An 18,601-nucleotide genomic window follows, 5' to 3' on the forward strand; every position below is an offset into this window, starting at 1 on the left:
AAAAGTATACTAGGCTGTGTTTTTTGTTAGTGTTGAGTGTATCTGAACCACAGGGACCACCAAGGCAATTGTATAACCCGCAATACTCACTTCCTTTAGGGCCAAACCAGACACAATAACACTGGAATGCTAAAGCAGAAATTAGGACAAGCAGCCCATATTGTTAGACATATTTTCTCAAATAGATAGAGAGAAGAAAGCAAACTGTTTTTGTAATTTTTTACTTAAACAGTATGGGGATGGATTCAGATGGGTAGCTTGCCACTATGGTGGAAGAAGAGGCTGTTGGCTGAACAGAGGCTCAAGGTGTTGTCAAGTCCAACCGCTCCTCATTTCAGTAAAGTATCCCGTCTTTTCCCATACTTAATTTACTTCCATTGTTTGTTCTTGTAGTCCCACTTGGCAGAAAAGCCCTCAATTGGGTTGACCCGCATGTCCAGCATCCTCTGGACCTGCTTAGCCTGCCACTCCTCACCAAAAGTGTGAGGTTGAGGTGGGTACACTGTGGGACACATAGGAGAAAGAGAACAGCAGCTTTGAGGATGGAACATGTCTGATACAGGCTCGAGGAAGTCTATCAAGTTTAGCAATCAACCATGAGAATTCTTACCATAGTGGCCCTGCCAAAACACCACCAGACCAGTGATGCCAAAGAAGATGAACATCCCACCAATCACAGTCTTCCACTCATGGGATGGCTTCTTCATCTCAGGGTAAGTGTGGTTGAACTTCAACCTGTACACTGGGACAGAGAAGAATAAATATTAAGGGTAGCAGGATGAAAGGCTGTAAAATGAGAAGGAATGAGACAGTACATTTTCACTTGCTTTGGCAATGTAAACATTCAGTATGTTTCCCATGCCAATAAAGCTATTTTCATTGATTTTTTTTTAATTTATTTTTAATTTTAATTGAATTGAGACGGTATTACAGGCAATTTTTTCCTCCTTGGACAGTGCAGTCCATGGCCCCTTCTCCTTCTGTTTCAGGCTCTTATCCTTAGAATCAAGGACATCAATCCATGCTCTGTCTGGCAGAGGGGTGTCCAGACGATCCCAGTACATTGGCTGGGACATGTCCACCTGGTCAGATACCTCTACAGTACAGGAGAGATAGGGCACATGATTGATTATGTGAGGGGGAGGCTGAGGTAAAGGGAGTGGTATGGTGGGTTTAGAGGTTTATAGACGTTAGAGAAGTAGACATTACACTGGGTGGTAAGACCTCAGGTCCTTGCGCTTGTAAAACCCATTCACCACTTAAAGCCAACAGCGCTATCTGCTGATAAAACATGCAATGGCGCAGTAGGCCATGCCATTTCAAATTCAACTTGCTCGAATAAAATGAGGTTTTACACAACAAACTAGGATATGTGTATTGTGATGATTTTTTGTTGTTGATACATTTATACAGAAAATAAATGTTTTTTTCCCAACAGACAATTATGCATGCAGTTCAATGTCAAAGAATACCGTGGTGGCTATGGCTTGACATCCTCGCACAACTGTTGGTCAGTGCCACCACTGCGCGCCTGGAAAGCAAGCACCCCAATCGTCCTACTGTCAGGTGAAGCATCTGACAGGTGAGGAATAGAGACAGAACAAGATTTATACCTCAACAAAATGTCTCTACATAACTGATCATTCCATCCGGACCCAATGAGCACCGTCCGACGCTGTTGAAAAGACGTCGAAATTTGGTCCATCTGCCCTGGCCTTGATTTAAACATCCACAGACGTCATTTTTTGGTCCAGACCGGCCTTGATTTTAACGTCCACAGACATCCGGTCCAGACCGGACAAAACATTTGAACTAAACATCGACGTCTATAATTGGTTCAGATTTGGACAGTACAGTAAAGTAGAGTATAGTTCAGTACAGTAGAGTACAATACAGTACAGAACATAGTAAAGTACAGTATTATGTACTCTATTGTACTGTACTCTAATGTACTGAACTAAACCGTGTACTTTACTGTACTGGAATGCACTCTGTGCTCTACTGCATTGGTTCCCAAATTGGGAACCTAGGGTGGGGCCTGAGTAAAAAAGTTTGGGAACCTCTGCTCTACTGTACTCTACTGTTGTCCAAACTTGTGAAACATAGACGTCTATATTGGTTCAGATGTTTTAAGATCTGGCATGTGTCAGCAACATCTGAGCAGGGGAGCATGATGTGTGTCTTGTTTAGAATAATACCCAGTGCGCTTTGCAAGTGTTATTTTTTTTTACATTTACATTTTGGGGTTTTTAGCAGACACTCTTATCCAGAGCAACTTACAGTCAGTGCATTCAATTTAAGGTAGAGCATGGTGGCTCAGTTGGTAGAGCATGGTGTTTGCAACGCCAGGGTTGTTGGTTCGATTCCCACGGGGGACCAGTATGGAATAGAAATGTATGCATTCACATGAGAATAAGAGCATCTGCTAAATGACTAAAATGTAAACAACCACATATTAATTACACTAATAGCACAACAAAAACGTTTCCGTAACATTCCAGAGAAGTGTGCTGTTGTTTTTTGTCTGTTGGTCCAATACATTTTAACATGATCATTATCAGTTGTAAAACTTTTGAAAAAGCTAACATAAGTGCATGTGACAGGTAAGAGCTATAATACATATAATATAATGCTTTCTTTATTGACTAGTAGATCAAAGTTAATGTATGAGTGGTTGAAGTTTGTCCATAGAAACAATTAACAAAATATAATGTATTTTCAGAGTATACGTCTTTTAGCGGTCATTTCAATGTAATTTTGCTCACTGGGGAGGCTTCCTCTTTCATTTTAAAGTGACCAGGTATTTTAACAATAAGCCAAAACTTAACCTCTGCGCAATGCCGTAAAAACAAAGGTTGATGAAAAAGCCTAGCTTCTTTAGGGACTTCAAAGCAAGTTAGGCTAAGTAACTACGCTAGGGGAGAGTGGGGTAAGTTGAGCCAAAGGGTTAGTTAAGCTGCCCCTTGTTTCTAGCAGTGGTGTAATGTACTTCAGTAAAAATACTTTAAAGTACCACTTACGTAGTTTTTTGGGGGATAAGAAGTCCATTAGAGCAGCAGCAAGGGATGAAACAAAATATACAATGACTCTGAAGAGGTACATTCCCACATGAAAAAATCCTATAGTAGTCCGCAAAAACACTAAAGTGAATACTGTTGTATTTACTGTAGTTTTACAGACATGTAGTATACTGTAGTATTTACAGTTTACTACAGTCTAAATACTCTAGTAAGAAAAAAAAACTGTAGTATATACAATATAGTAATTAGTGTAGTGTTTTTGTGGACTGTAATATACAGTATTATTTACTGTAGTGTTTTTGCGGACATTACTGTTGCATTTTTGTTTTATTGTTTTTGACATAGCAGTGAGGGCTTGTCCTTGAGGAACCTACTGGACAAAATACTCAAAGAGCACATTTTCCATAACCTGTAGGTAGGTACGTAGGTAAGACTGAGGTCTGAATGTAGCCTGTAGGGAACACAATATATGGTCTATACTTGGCATGTACAGTAGGTTTCTCACTTATGGGTGACACAAATTATGATATGGGGGAGGGGAATGGGCGGGGTATATGAAGATTGTGTACTGTAGTATATACCATAGTAATTACTGTAGTGTTTTTGCGGACTGTAGTGTTTCTGTGAACATTACAGTAGTATTTACTGTGGTGGTTTGTGGTATGTAGTATAATGTAGTATTTACTATTGTATTCTACAGTATATTACAACATTATATAGTAAGTACTACACATGATCGAGGGATACTACAGTGTGTAATATAGTATTCTACAGTATACTACAGTTTACTGCATAATTCTATAGTAAGTGCTGTAATATTCTATTGTAAACTGTAGTATTTTTTTATGTGGGTTTACAAAAAAGAAAACAAACATGTAACTTTGTGAAAGAGAGGCTATGATATAGTAGCATAGGCACACAAGAGCTGTGTTCGAATACTCATACTAACTGCACTAACCGTAAATGTGACGTAATTTGAGTATGTAGTATGCTTATTAGTCATAGTATGGATATAGTTAGCATACCAAAAGTTCCCGGATGTCGTACTAAATTCACCAAAATACAAAGTATACTAGCAATGGACACTATTTCCGTGCTTTTAGTGCCCATAATGCAATTCTTCAGAAAACAGGCGTGGCTTCACAACGTTTTCAGATGTGAAGAAAATGGCGGGAAATATGCAGCCGGAGTTCGAAGAGAGCGGATACAAATTCGTTGCTTTAACTAATTATGACAAATGTTAAGAAGCTGTTGAGCAATGTAATAAAGGAATGACTTTTCAAAATAAATTACGTTACACGTTATGTTGGCTGACAATTTGTTTACGAACCACATTACAGCAGTATATACCGGCTATGTTGACTACTAGTACATCGAACTTGCCAGTATATTTACTTTATACTATCTAACTAACTACCCAATGTTTGTTGACTTGATTATTCACGTCATTCATAGCTTAGCGAAGTGGTCCGTTCATAAATTCGCTCTGGCACCACACTCCCAGGGCCCTCACCTCCTTCCTGTAGGGTGTCTCGTCATTGTTGGTAATCAGGCCTACTACTGTTGTGTCGTCTGCAAACTTGATTGAGTTGGAGGTGTGCGTGGCCACACAGTCATGGATGAACAGGGAGTACAGGAGGGGGCTGAGCACGTACCCGTGTGGGGCCACAGTGTTGAGGATCAGCGGAGTGGAGGTGTTGTTTCCTACCTCCACCACCTGGGGGGCGGCCCGTCAGGTAGTTCAGGACACAGTTGCACAGGGAGGGGTTCAGACCCAGGGCCCCAAGCTTAATGAGGAGCTTGGAGGGTACTATGGTGTTGAAGGCTGACCTGTAGTCAATGAACAGCATTCTTACATACAGTTGAAGTCGGAAGTTTACATACACTTTGGTTGGAGTCATTAAAACTTGTTTTTCAACCAATCCACAAATTTCTTGTTAACAAACTATAGTTTTGGCAAGTCGGTTAGGACATCTACTTTGTGCATAACACAAGTAATTTTTCCAACAATTGTTTACAGACAGATTATTTCACTTATAATTCACCGTATCACAATTCCAGTGGGTCAGAAGTTAACATACACTAAGTTGACTGTGCCTTCAAAACCGTTTGGAAAATTCCAGAAAATGATGTCATGGCTTTAGAAGCTTCTGATAGGCTAATTGACATCATTTGAGTCAATTGAAGGTGTACCTGTGGATGTATTTCAAGACCTACCTTCAAACTCACTGCCTCTTTGCTTGACATCATGGGAAAATCAAAAGAAATCAGCCAAGACCTCAGAATACAATTGCAGACCTCCACAACTCTGGTTCATCCTTGGGAGCAATTTCCAAACGCCTGAAGGTACCACATTCATCTGTACAAACAATAGTACACAAGTATAAACACCATGGGACCACGCAGCCGTCATACCACTCAGGAAGGAGACGTGTTCTGTCTCCTAGAGATGAACGTACTTTGGCGCGAAAAGTGCAAATCAATCCCAGAACAACAGCAAAGGACCTTGTGAAGATGCTGGAGGAAACAGGCACAAAAGTATCTATATCCACAGTAAAACGAGTCCTATATCGACATAACCTGAAAGGCCGCTCAGCAAGGAAGAGGCCACTGCTCCAAAACCGCCATAAAAAAGCCAGACTATGGTTTGCAACTGCACATGGGGACAAAGATTGTGCTTTTTGGAGAAATGTCCTCTGGTCTGATGAAACAAAAATAGAACTGTTTGGCCATAATGACCATCGTTATGTTTGGAGGAAAAAGGGGGAGGCTTGCAAGCCGAAGAACATCCCAACCGTGAAGCACGGGGGTGGCAGCATCATGTTGTGGGGGTGCTTTGCTGCAGGAGGGACTGGTGCACTTCACAAAATAGATGGCATCATGAGGGAGGATAATTATGTGGATATTTTGAAGCAACATCTCAAGACATCAGTCAGGAAGTTAAAGCTTAGTCGCAAATGGGTCTTCCAAATGGACAATGACCCCAAGCATACTTCCAAAGTTGTGGCAAAATGGCTTAAGGACAACAAAGTCAAGGTAGTGGAGTGGCCATCACAAAGCTCTGACCTCAATCCCATAGAAAATGTGTGGGCAGAACGTAAAAAGCGTGTGCGAGCATGGAGGCCTACAAACCTGACTCAGTTACACCAGCTCTGTCAGGAGGAATGGGCCAATATTCAATATTCTAAATATTATTCTGACATTTCACATTCTTAAAAAAAAGTGGTGATCCTAACTGACCTAAAACAGGGAATATTTACTAGGATTAAATGTCAGGAATTGTGAAAAACGGAGTTTAAATGTATTTGGCTAAGGTGTATGTAAACGTCCAACTTCAACTGTAAGTATTCCTCTTGTTCAGATGGGATAGGGCAGTGTGCAGTGTGATGGTGATTGTATCGTCTGTGGATCTATTGTGGCGGTATGCAAATTGGAGTGGGTCTAGGGTGTCAGGTAAGGTAGAGGTGATATGATCCTTAACTAGCCTCTCAAAGCACTTCATGATGACAGAAGTGAGTGCTATGGGGCGATAGTCATTTAGTTCCGTTACCTTTGCTTTCTTGGGTACAGGAACAATCGTGGACATCTTGAAGCAAGTGGGGACAGTAGACTGGGATAGGGAGAGATTGGATATGTCCGTAAACACTCCAGCCAGTTGATCTGCGCATGATCTGAGGACGCGGCTAGGGATGCCGTCTGGGCCGCCAGCCTTGCGAGGGTTAACACGCTTAAATGTCCTTCTCATGTATGCCACAGAGAAGGAGAGCCCACAGTCCTCTGGAGTGGCCCGTGTCGGTGGCACTGTGTTATCCTCAAAGTGGGACGAAGAAGGTGTTTAGCTTGTCTGGGAGCAAGATGTCGATGTCCGTGACGTGGCTGGTTTTCCCCTTTGTAATCCGTAATTGTCTGGAGTCCCTGCCACATACGTCTCGTGTCTGAGTCGTGGCGTATGTGGCAGTGATGTTGAAGATAAACCTGTCTCATACTTTGCCAGGTTTTAAAATAGAACATGAAGAGCATCTAACAGATCGTCACTTACTGTAGTTTACTGTTATGACAAGCAAAACTGTCCAATAGAACCATGAAGCAGTATTAACACAACAAAACAGTATTATCACGATGAAGCAGTATTAACACGATGAAGCAGTATTAACACGATGAAGCAGTATTAACACGATGAAGCAGTATTAACACGATGAAGCAGTATTATCACGATGAAGCAGTATTAACACGATGAAGCAGTATTAACACGATGAAGCAGTATTAACACGATGAAGCAGTATTAACACGATGAAGCAGTATTAACACGATGAAGCAGTATTAACACGATGAAGCAGTATTAACACGATGAAGCAGTATTTCAACAAGCAAACACAGAATGTCTAGGCTGTGCAAAAAAAAATATATATATATATATATTTAATTAAATGAACAAAATATTGAATTGGCTTAGTCTTGTTTTTTTTCTGTGTTTGAAAAACAACATATTTAAGTAATCCAATGGACTTGTGCATCGTCAATGGGACTACTCACAGCCATTCCTAACATTACACGGCCTACTGTTATTCGTTTATTAGCTAGCTACCGGAAACTTACAGTGTATCATTGCTATGCACCATTACCATTTCTACAGTGTATCATTGCTATGCACCATTACCATTTCTACAGTGTATCATTGCTATGCACCATTACCATTTGTACAGTGTATCATTGCTATGCACCATTACCATTTCTACAGTGTATCATTGCTATGCACCATTACCATTTCTACAGTGTATCATTGCTATGCACCATTGTCATTTCTACAGTGTATCATTGCGCATCATAGCCTACCTACAGTAGTGTAATGGAGGAGCGCATCATCAGTGGACTCATCACAGGCTAATGTTACATGGCCTAACGTTGTTATAATGTTTTGCTAGCTAGCGCACGTTAACTTACAGTGTACCATTGCTATGCATAGCCTACTGTCAATTTACCACTGGGGAAGGAATCGTCCATTTCAAATAACGAGCTGTTCATAGCCTGGTTTGAACTTGGACTTGCAGCAGCAGGCACAGGATCGTCTCTGACGACGTATCCACAGGTCCGACTGTGTTGGTTGTGAGCCAATGATAGCGTCAATAATGTCAAAGTATTGACACTTGACTTCTCATCCGCCGCACTTCCCGACCTTCAATGAAATGTAGCCTACTGTGAGCGTTGGTATTCTATTTATTTTGTCTTTGTCCTACACTGGTCTGCAATGCTTAAATAGCCTTTTGCTCCCATACATTCCCATACAAATGTGTCCCATACGTTTGTTCGACAATTCCGCCTTGATTCTCTCATCTCCCCAGATCTCCAGTGAGGTCTCCATTTCACATACAGTCCACGTCGCCCCTTAGCCCTTATTTCAACACTTTTCTTGGTATTTTTAGCTAATTTAGCTATTTAATAGTATGTCTACCTAAAGTTAACTGGCTAACAAAAGTTTAATGACCAACAGAAAATAACGAACGTGTTGCCGGTCACATTACCTGCTACCCTGGTCCTAAATCTTGAATCCACGGCCCAGGCATTGACCAGGACTCGTTTACGTTTCACACATGTTTTATAGAGCGGATGAGGGTACCTGAACGCTCCAGGATCTGGATCATACAGGGGTTAAGAGAAAGCGCCCTTAATTACACTTTAGCCCCCCCACTCCAGGTTTATACTAAACTAAAACCAGGGGAGGATTCAGAAAGGCTGGGAATACCAGCTAATTTAGGTGATTTGTTTGTATTGCAAGAGTAATACTCTGTCTGTCTGTCTGTCTGTCTGTCTTTCTCACTCTCTTTCTCTCTCTCTCACACACACACACACACACACACACACACACACACACACACAAGCCAGGAACATTTTTGGAAACTGGCAGTTGGTCAACATTAGCAGCCACGTCGCAATGACCTCCACACACAGATGGACAGACAAACAGACACGGACCATTACACATTTATGAGACACACTTTGAGACATTTATGCAAAATCATTTGTGCAGACATATTTTTATCAAGGAGTACAGTGTGATTTGTTCTCCAAATATGGAGTTGCGTCTGTCTTTTGTTAAGGCACAAATGTTTACAAATGAAACTTGTGGAGAATTGAGTTAACTATTTAGACGGTCAATGCCCTAATGCATAATTTCAAAAGGCATTGAGAGAGATTACAATTATTTGTATACAAATACAGTATTGCATACCATTAACACAATCCATTTTCCTCTCAACAGCCTGACGAGGAATAGTATTAATGCTCATGCCTTTAAAAAAATTGTTGTTTGTTTGTAGAAGTCTCTGTCTGCACAGTCTGTGTTAGAAGTTTAAATACCCCTCCCAACCCAGCCCAGACCCTGTCTGACCCAAATAGCTAGTCCTCTCTGACCCCAAAGGTTCTGAAGTCATCGGGTACTCACATTTGTCCTGAGAGAGTGGACCTTGAGAAAAACAATATGGACAAAAAAGTTGACCCGCTCTTCAGCGATTGCCTGCTTTGGCGGACTGTTGCTGTGTCTCAGCTTTGGTTCTTGGTGAGAGAATGGGAGGGCTAAAGGCAGGGAGGGGTGAGTGAGAGCTTAGAGAGACTAAACCCGTACAAGTAAACAATCTGAGAAAGCATGTGACACTACTGGCAGACTAGAGCAGGGATAGGATTGTACTGTAAAATAATTATATTCCACTCTCTCTTTAATCATTTTCTCCTTTCCACCTTCACAGATCTTACAGAGAACTCCACTGTGACAGAAACGGGGAGCCTCTGGAATGCAGAAAGGGTTACTTTAGGTCAGTTTTATTGTAAGAACGAGGGATCTTAGTAAAGAGTTGCTTTAACAGTGAAAAGGAAATGGAAAAACATCTCTAGAGAGAGAGAAAGAGACCAAGAGAGGCCGTGTGAAAGGTTGAAAGAGAGAGACCAAGAGAGGGTAAGAAAAAGAGTGAGATGTGAACCTCGGTATTTGGGGAGGAAGAGTGGGTATTAGAAAAAAGGGAAAGAGACAAGATGGGATCAAGTTCAGACCTGATTTAGGTTTAGGACCCGAACAGCCATTACCCCTGACAGTTGTTTGGCTGCTGGTATGTGATCCACAGGAGGGCAACTAACGGTGTGGGCGCTGAGGGGAGAGGAGGGGGAGCGACAAGAGGGGCTGGTTAAGGACTCCACAGTACTGTATGCTGTTTAGCAAGCAAATGTAGACAGCAGCTCTTAACTCAGAGGCACCTGTCTGTATTTCTCTCTCTCACTCACTCACTCACTCACTCACTCACTCACTCACTCACTCACTTGACCAGCATGAAAATATTTATATACTGCAGGCGATTGTGCCAGGTTGCTTTATTAGGTCAATGTTAGCATCAACTATACCCACTTTGGTAGCATAATTGACCTACTTATTTCAGCAGAACACAGTAAAGAAATGACAGAAGTACTAACAGCTAGATTCTTGTAGTAGTAGGTTTTCAATCCATATTAACACAGAGCAGCGCAATGGATTCGGACAGTCTGTTAAAAAGTAACTTCCCTCTGATAAACAGAGTTGTTGTGGGTACATTACGTAACCATCAGAGTCCACCTTACTTGGACTAACCCTCTTACTGTTTCTTTAACATCTTCATGGTTTGTATATATAAAACTACATTCAATCTGCTTGCCAATCTTTCACCGGCACAGGACTAAGTATATTTGACTGCACTGGTAGACGTGAATAAATCTACAGTATGTAGATGGATGTATGCCTTTCAGCAGTGGTAGAAAAAGTACCCAATTGTCATACTTGATTAAAAGTAAAGGTACATTAATAGAAAATAACTCATGTAAAAGTGAAAGTCACCCAGTAAAATACTACAAGTATTTGGTTGGTAAAAGTCTAAAAGTATTTGGTTTTAAATATACTTAAATATCAAAAGTAAAAGTATAAATCATTTCACATCCCTTATATTAAGCAAACCACATGGCACGATCTTCTTGTTTTTTTTAACAGATAGCCATGGGCACACTCCAACACTCAGACATCATTTACAGATAGCCATGGGCACACTCCAACACTCAGACATCATTTACAGATCGCCATGGGAACACTCCAACACTCAGACATCATTTACAGATCGCCATGGGAACACTCCAACACTCAGACATCATTTACAGATCGCCAAGTGTGTGAATTTAACCATTTTGTTGCCCTGTTAAGCATTCAAAATGTAAGGAGTACTTTTGAGTGTCAGGGAAAATGTATGGAGTAAAAAGCACCTTATTTCCTTTTGGAATGTAGTGGAGTAAAAGTAAAAGTTGCAAAAATATAAATAGTAAAGTAAAGTACAGGTACCCCCAAAAAACGACTTAAGTAGTACTTTAAAGTATTTTTACTTAAGTAGTTTACACCACTGCCTTTCAGTGCTACAACTCATAGTACAGTCCCACTGGGCACACTGGTTCAATCAATGTTGTTTCCATTTTATTTCAATGAAATTATGTTGAATAGACGTTGAATTGACGTCTGTGCCCAGTGGGCTATATTATTATGCACCAACAAAAGTGTGCTGCAGACCAATGGTTCATAGAAATACAAAATAGCTAAAAAGTTTAAAAGTTCAGCTAGTTATTATTGGTGAATTATTATTGGTGTCACGTGTTGCTGACAAAACCCCCAGATAATGACCAGATAGTGGCGATGGGACCAATAAACACATCAACTTCCGGACACACTCGTGAATTGAATGATGCAATTCATGTTCCCAATTTTAAATAATAAATGGAGCATGACTTTTAAATTGCCAAATTTTACACGAAATGAACCCTTCCTCAGCTTTGGGACACTTGTGCAAATGAAGGCAAAAATGGAGCGGCGAATTCAGACTACAGCAACTCAATGGTGCCGCATTTTGGTGGTTACCACATTTAGACACAAGGTGGCAGCATGTACATAACTTCACAATCAATAGTATCGCCTTGCATTATTGGTGAAGCGCTGTAGGTTTATCAAGTAGGTCTAAAATGGATAGGCCTTTTCTGTTGGCATTATATTAACTTAACGAGCCCGTCAGAGACCAACAAAAACCTGTACTCACAGAGCTCCAGTTGTGGAAAGGAAGATTAGGCTACTGGGATTTGTGTTTCTCTGGGTTTCGTGGAAAGACTGAGGCTGATCCATGGGAGATATTGGGAATGAGTCCTAATGTTTAGTTAAATAAACTTTCTCAAACGGTGGTGTGATGGCTACAACTGAAGTGGATGATCAGCTTTATATTTTGACCAGTGGTGGAACATGACTGATTGGTTATTACAATTCACACTTATCAAGATAAAATCCCTGGTCGTCCCTAATGCCTCTAATCTAGCGGACTCAATAAACACAAATGCTTTGCTTGTAAATTAGTGTTGAAAAACAATTGTGCCATCTGGTTGGCTTAATATAAAGAATTTGAAATGATTTATACATTTACTTTTGATACTTAAGTAGATTTAAAACCAAATACTTTTAGACTTTTACTCAAGTAGTATTTTACTGGGTGACTTTCACTTTTACTTGAGTCATTTTTTAAATTTTCTTTTGTGTTATTGACTATATGTTTGTTTATGTGTAACTTTGTGTTGTTGTTTTTGTCACACTGCTTTGCTTTATCTTGGCCAGGTCGCAGTTGTAAACGAGAACTTGTTCTCAACTGGCCTACCTGGTTAAATAAATGTGAAATAAAAAAATAAAAATTCTATTAAGGTATCTTTATGCTGGGAGGACAATACCATAACAGCTGGGAGGACATTACCATAACAGCTGGGAGGACATTACCATAACAGCTGGGAGGACATTACCATAACAGCTGGGAGGACATTACCATAACAGCTGGGAGGACATTATCATAACAGCTGGGAGGACATTACCATAACAACTGGGAGGACATTACCATAACAACTGGGAGGACATTACCATAACAACTGGGAGGACATTACCATAACAACTGGGACGGAAAGACAACAAACACACACAAACCAACACCCCCAAACAGGGCGGCACGTGTCCCCTGATTCATTCATGAAAATTAAGTACATGCTGTGACGGTGCACACATCCACCCCACCCCCAAGTCGATGCCCCTATTGTCTCTCCACCACCCCTCTCCATCCACCCCACCCCCAAGTCGATGCCCCTATTGTCCCTCCACCACCCCCCTCCATCCACCCCACCCCCAAGTCGATGCCCCTATTGTCCCTCCACCACCCCCCTCCATCCACCCCACCCCCAAGTCGATGCCCCTATTGTCCCTCCACCACCCCCCTCCATCCACCCCACCCCCAAGTCGATGCCCCTATTGTCCCTCCACCACCCCCCTCCATCCACCCCACCCCCAAGTCGATGCCCCTATTGTCCCTCCACCACCCCCCTCCATCCACCCCACCCCCAAGTCGATGCCCCTATTGTCCCTCCACCACCCCCCTCCATCCACCCCACCCCCAAGTCGATGCCCCTACAGAACACATCAGATCTCTATAGTCAGGGTAGGCAGCATCACAGAGACAGAACACATCAGATCTCTATAGTCAGGGTAGGCAGCATCACAGAGACAGAACACATCAGATCTCTATAGTCAGGGTAGGCAGCATCCTAGAGACAGAACACATCAGATCTCTATAGTCAGGGTAGGCAGCATCACAGAGACAGAACACATCAGATCTCTATAGTCAGGGTAGGCAGCATCCCAGAGACAGAACACATCAGGGGTCGTAGTCAGGGTAGACAGCATCCCAGAGACAGAACACATCAGATCTCTATAGTCAGGGTAGACAGCATCCCAGAGACAGAACACATCAGATCTCTATAGTCAGGGTAGACAGCATCCCAGAGACAGAACACATCAGATCTCTATAGTGAAGGTAGGCAGCATCACAGAGACAGAACACATCAGGGGTCGTAGTCAGGGTAGGGGCTATTGATCTTCTTCCACACAGCAGTGTAGTCTGCTTCCTCAGTCAGCCATGGGAATCAGGATGTTTTATCAGACTGTACAGAACATTCTCCTGCTCATGTATGTGGGTCGAAGGAGAGTGGAGGCCCAGCCTATCTCTTGGAGCAGCTTTAACTAAGGCTGCCATGGTGGCCCCTACATGCCCAGACTCGCTGGGCTGTCTCGTCTCTGCTGTAGAGCTCGTGCTCACGCGGGCTCCCCGGCCCTGGCAGCACAGGACCGTCCCCTCCATTGAAGCCCTGAGGCAAAATGGGTAAGTGGGTCAGATTCCCATCGTGGGCACTCCAAGGCTGGTTCATGTTTGTTTTCCTTCTGCTGCCTTATTCTTCCCTGCTGCTGTGTGCTCTTTTTGGGGTTGTTGCTTCCCTGGCGCTGCTTCACAGGGGATACCAAGGCATGGAGGAGAGGGGGATGTGTCCCTGGAGAACCAGCGTGCCATAGAGGAGAGGGGGATGTGTCCCTGGATAACCAGCATGCCATAGAGGAGAGGGGGATGTGTCCCTGGATAACCAGCATGCCATAGAGGAGAGGGGGATGTGTCCCTGGATAACCAGCGTGCCATAGAGGAGAGGGGGATGTGTCCCTGGATAACCAGCATGCCATAGAGGAGAGGGGGATGTGTCCCTGGATAACCAGCATGCCATAGAGGAGAGGGGGATGTGACCCTGGATAACCAGCGTGCCATAGAGGAGAGGGGGATGTGTCCCTAGATAACCAGCGTGCCATGGAGCCGCTAGTGATGACATGGATTAGTTTCCTCATCCCCGTGTGTTGTTTTGTGTTCTCTCTGTTTCTCCACTGACGCACTAAAGGAAGGTCTGGTGCACCATGATAACATTGTCAATTTAGTTTGTGTACTTGGCACATTCACTCTTATCCAGGGCAAGTCACCTAGCTTGCAGTTTTACGTATTATCTACCTAATGAGACAGATTGCGTTAGTGCACAGCACAGTGTCCTCGGTTCTGCTGGATGTGGATCCCTCACCGGGCACACACTGGTTGAATCAACATTGTTTCCACGTTAGTTCAATGAAATTGCGTTGAACCAACGTGGAATAGACGTTGAATTGACGTCTGTGCCCAGTGGGCCTGCAGAATGTGCTTTTGCTCCGTATCAGATTAGCCTCCGGTTTCTCATAGATTTTTAATAACGTGCCGTTACATTACACCGTATTACATCACACGTCAAAAAAAATAAACAATCTTTAGAGCTATAAAACTTCAGCACCAAATCAACCAAAATCGTCTCTAAGTAAAAAGCAGCAGTTGAACTTGCCAGGGACTTTAGTCTTCAGTCTTCAGTCTTTAGTATTCAGTCTTCAGTCTTTAGTATTCAGTCTTCAGTCTTCAGTCTTTAGTATTCAGTCTTCAGTCTTTAGTATTCAGTCTTCAGTCTTTGGTATTCAGTCTTCAGTCTTTAGTATTCAGTCTTCAGTCTTTAGTATTCAGTCTTCAGTCTTTAGTATTCAGTCTTCAGTCTTCAGTCTTTAGTATTCAGTCTTCAGTCTTTAGTATTCAGTCTTCAGTCTTTAGTATTCAGTCTTCAGTCTTTAGTATTCAGTCTTCAGTCTTCAGTCTTTAGTATTCAGTCTTCAGTCTTTAGTATTCAGTCTTCAGTCTTTAGTATTCAGTCTTCAGTCTTCAGTCTTTAGTATTCAGTCTTCAGTCTTTAGTATTCAGTCTTCAGTCTTCAGTCTTTAGTATTCAGTCTTCAGTCTTTAGTATTCAGTCTTCAGTCTTCAGTCTTTAGTATTCAGTCTTCAGTCTTTAGTATTCAGTCTTCAGTCTTCAGTCTTCAGTCTTTAGTATTCAGTCTTCAGTCTTTAGTATTCAGTCTTCAGTCTTTAGTATTCAGTCTTCAGTCTTTAGTATTCAGTCTTCAGTCTTTAGTATTCAGTCTTCAGTCTTTAGTATTCAGTCTTCAGTCTTTAGTATTCAGTCTTCAGTCTTTAGTATTCAGTCTTCAGTCTTTAGTATTTAGTCTTCAGTCTTAGTATAGTCTAGTCTTCAGTCTTTAGTCTTCAGTCTTCAGTCTTAGTAGTATTCAGTCTTCAGTCTTTAGTCTTCAGTCTTCAGTCTTTAGTATTCAGTCTTCAGTCTTTAGTATTCAGTCTTCAGTCTTTAGTATTCAGTCTTCAGTCTTTAGTATTCAGTCTTCAGTCTTCAGTCTTTAGTATTCAGTCTTCAGTCTTTAGTCTTCAGTCTTCAGTCTTTAGTATTCAGTCTTCAGTCTTTAGTATTCAGTCTTCAGTCTTTAGTATTCAGTCTTCAGTCTTTAGTATTCAGTCTTCAGTCTTCAGTCTTTAGTATTCAGTCTTCAGTCTTTAGTCTTCAGTCTTCATTCTTTAGTATTCAGTCTTCAGTCTTTAGTATTCAGTCTTCAGTCTTTAGTATTCAGTCTTCAGTCTTTAGTATTCAGTCTTCAGTCTTTAGTATTCAGTCTTCAGTCTTCAGTCTTCAGTCTTTAGTATTCAGTCTTCAGTCTTTAGTCTTCAGTCTTCAGTCTTTAGTATTCAGTCTTCAGTCTTTAGTCTTTAGTCTTCAGTCTTCAGTCTTCAGTCTTTAGTATTCAGTCTTCAGTCTTTAGTATTCAGTCTTCAGTCTTTAGTATTCAGTCTTCAGTCTTTAGTATTCCGGGGGAGTTGGTCTCTGCAGGATTGTGGCCGTTGCCAAGGCAGCGTATAGGGTCCATTCTGTGCATGGCCTCAGAGTTTGGGGGACTTCCTTTGGGTGTCGGAGAGTGTCCTGCGCCTCTGACTAATCACCTGGGACACAATGCAGGGAGAAGGGACCAGAGGTTCTGGGGTAATGTTCTAATTAACTTTATCCCAATGAATCTACAGGACAAACCCCCCATTCTGTCACTCTTTGTTTTTAAAAGGGTTCAGTGAAGGAAATGTGGTGAAAATGAATCAGGTTTAATCTAATTAGAAGTAATGGATTGCTCTAAAGTGAGGCAGGAATGTTGAAAAGTCACTGGTGTTTCTTTCTGCACCCTCTAGGTACTGACGATCTAGGCCAGGATGCCACCACAGGCCAGGATGCCACCATAGACCAGGATGCCACCACAGACCAGGATGCCACCACAGGGGAGGGGGGGGGGGGGTATGCCACTGTTGCTGTATGTACAGAATAAATGTTGGGAGCAAAAATAATCAATATCTACTCTAAATATAGAGACTCAATATGAACTCTAAAATAGAGACTCAAAACCCACTCTAAAAATAGAGACTCAATATCCACTCTAAAAATAGACTCAATATCTACTCCTCTAAAAATAGAGACTCAATATCCACTCTAAAAATAGACTCAATATCTTCTCTAAAAATAGAGACTCAATATCCACTCTGCTTCCTCTTCTGTTGTGTTAGTGAACATCTTCATTCAACTTTCAACTTTATCTGTTGGGAACCAAGTAGGCCACTGCTCCATGGCATGTGTGTGTGTGTGTGTGTGTGTGTGTGTGTGTATGGATTTACGTTTCTGTGTCAGAGGGGCTCGATTTAAAACCTACTGAACTGGTCCTAATCTGGTCCTGAATTGGTCCTAATCTGGTCCTAATATGGTCCTAATCTGGTTCTAATCTGGTCCTGAACGGGTCCTGAACTGGTCCTAATCTGGTCCTAATCTGGTTCTGAACTGGTCCTAATCTGGTCCAGAACTGGTCCTAATCTGGTCCTGAACTGGTCCTGAGTGTCAAAGTACAAATGTAGCGATTAATACGCAGAACATATACACTCATAGACTCACACAGACACTCACTCATCGCATTCAATGTTCACACAAGGTCAGCCACTCTACCTATGTACCCTCACATTGACCTGAATACACTCAAACAAATAGTTACAAATCAATCTACTGCTAGCCACATGTTGGCACCTCCTACACACCACACATAAAGGAGAAAATGAGAGGCTGGAAAATAACCAAGAATTCTCTGTGGAATGTTGTTAGATCACGGTTTGAGACAGGTGACCTGGAGAGAGATCAGGAGGTTGGGAAAGGCAGAAAAGTGCCCAGGGTGGTTAGTGCTATGGAGGCTAGAATGGAAAGACAATTCAACTGTATGTGTTGCATGATATTGCTTCATTTTGTATCTCAATGATGAAATTGTTCACATGTTGGACTGGTTACTGGCATAGTGAATTCCCCAAGGAATACATGAGTGAAACAGCCTTCTTGGTCAATGGCAGGGTTCCCCAACTGACAGCCAACTGGTTTTATTGGTTTTATTTGTCCCCCGTGTGGTTTGAGCAAACCAAAAAGATGTATATTTATTTATTTGTATTGTTGGACTTTAAAGACTGTAAAAACACCAGGAAATCAGCTTCAAGTGAATGGGAGACCAGATGCTACTGGAGGTGGTGTTAGAGGGCCAGTAGGGGCAGTCTTCCCTCTGGTCTAAGGAGATCTAAATGCCCCAGGGTAGTAAAGGGGACATTGCCCTGCATAGGGTGCTGTCTTTGGGATGTTAAACAAGTGTGCTGTCTCTGTGACCAATCTCTGCAGTCCTATCTCTGCAGTCCTATCTCTGCAGTCCTATCTCTGCAGTCCTATCTCTGCAGCTTCAGGAGAAAGACATTATCTCTGATCTATTATTCA

The 18,601-nt window shown here is 42.1% G+C and overlaps 1 protein-coding gene across 1 annotated transcript; it reads right to left on the minus strand.

Moving 5' to 3' along the window:
* Nucleotides 1-205: 205 nt before the first annotated feature.
* LOC115168621 (cytochrome c oxidase subunit 4 isoform 2, mitochondrial) lies at nucleotides 206-9,607 on the minus strand. The gene is made up of 5 exons (XM_029724071.1): nucleotides 9,460-9,607; nucleotides 1,473-1,575; nucleotides 932-1,096; nucleotides 611-742; nucleotides 206-502 (listed from the first exon to the last, which is right to left on the minus strand). Exons 2-5 carry the CDS (start codon nucleotides 1,573-1,575, stop codon nucleotides 369-371), a joined length of 534 nt encoding a protein of 177 aa, XP_029579931.1. The 5' UTR covers nucleotides 9,460-9,607; the 3' UTR covers nucleotides 206-368.
* Between the last annotated feature and the right edge of the window lie 8,994 nt (nucleotides 9,608-18,601).

The sequence above is a fragment of the Salmo trutta genome, chromosome 30 (genome assembly GCF_901001165.1).
Source record: "Salmo trutta chromosome 30, fSalTru1.1, whole genome shotgun sequence".
In the NCBI taxonomy this organism is placed as follows: Eukaryota; Metazoa; Chordata; class Actinopteri; order Salmoniformes; family Salmonidae; genus Salmo; species Salmo trutta.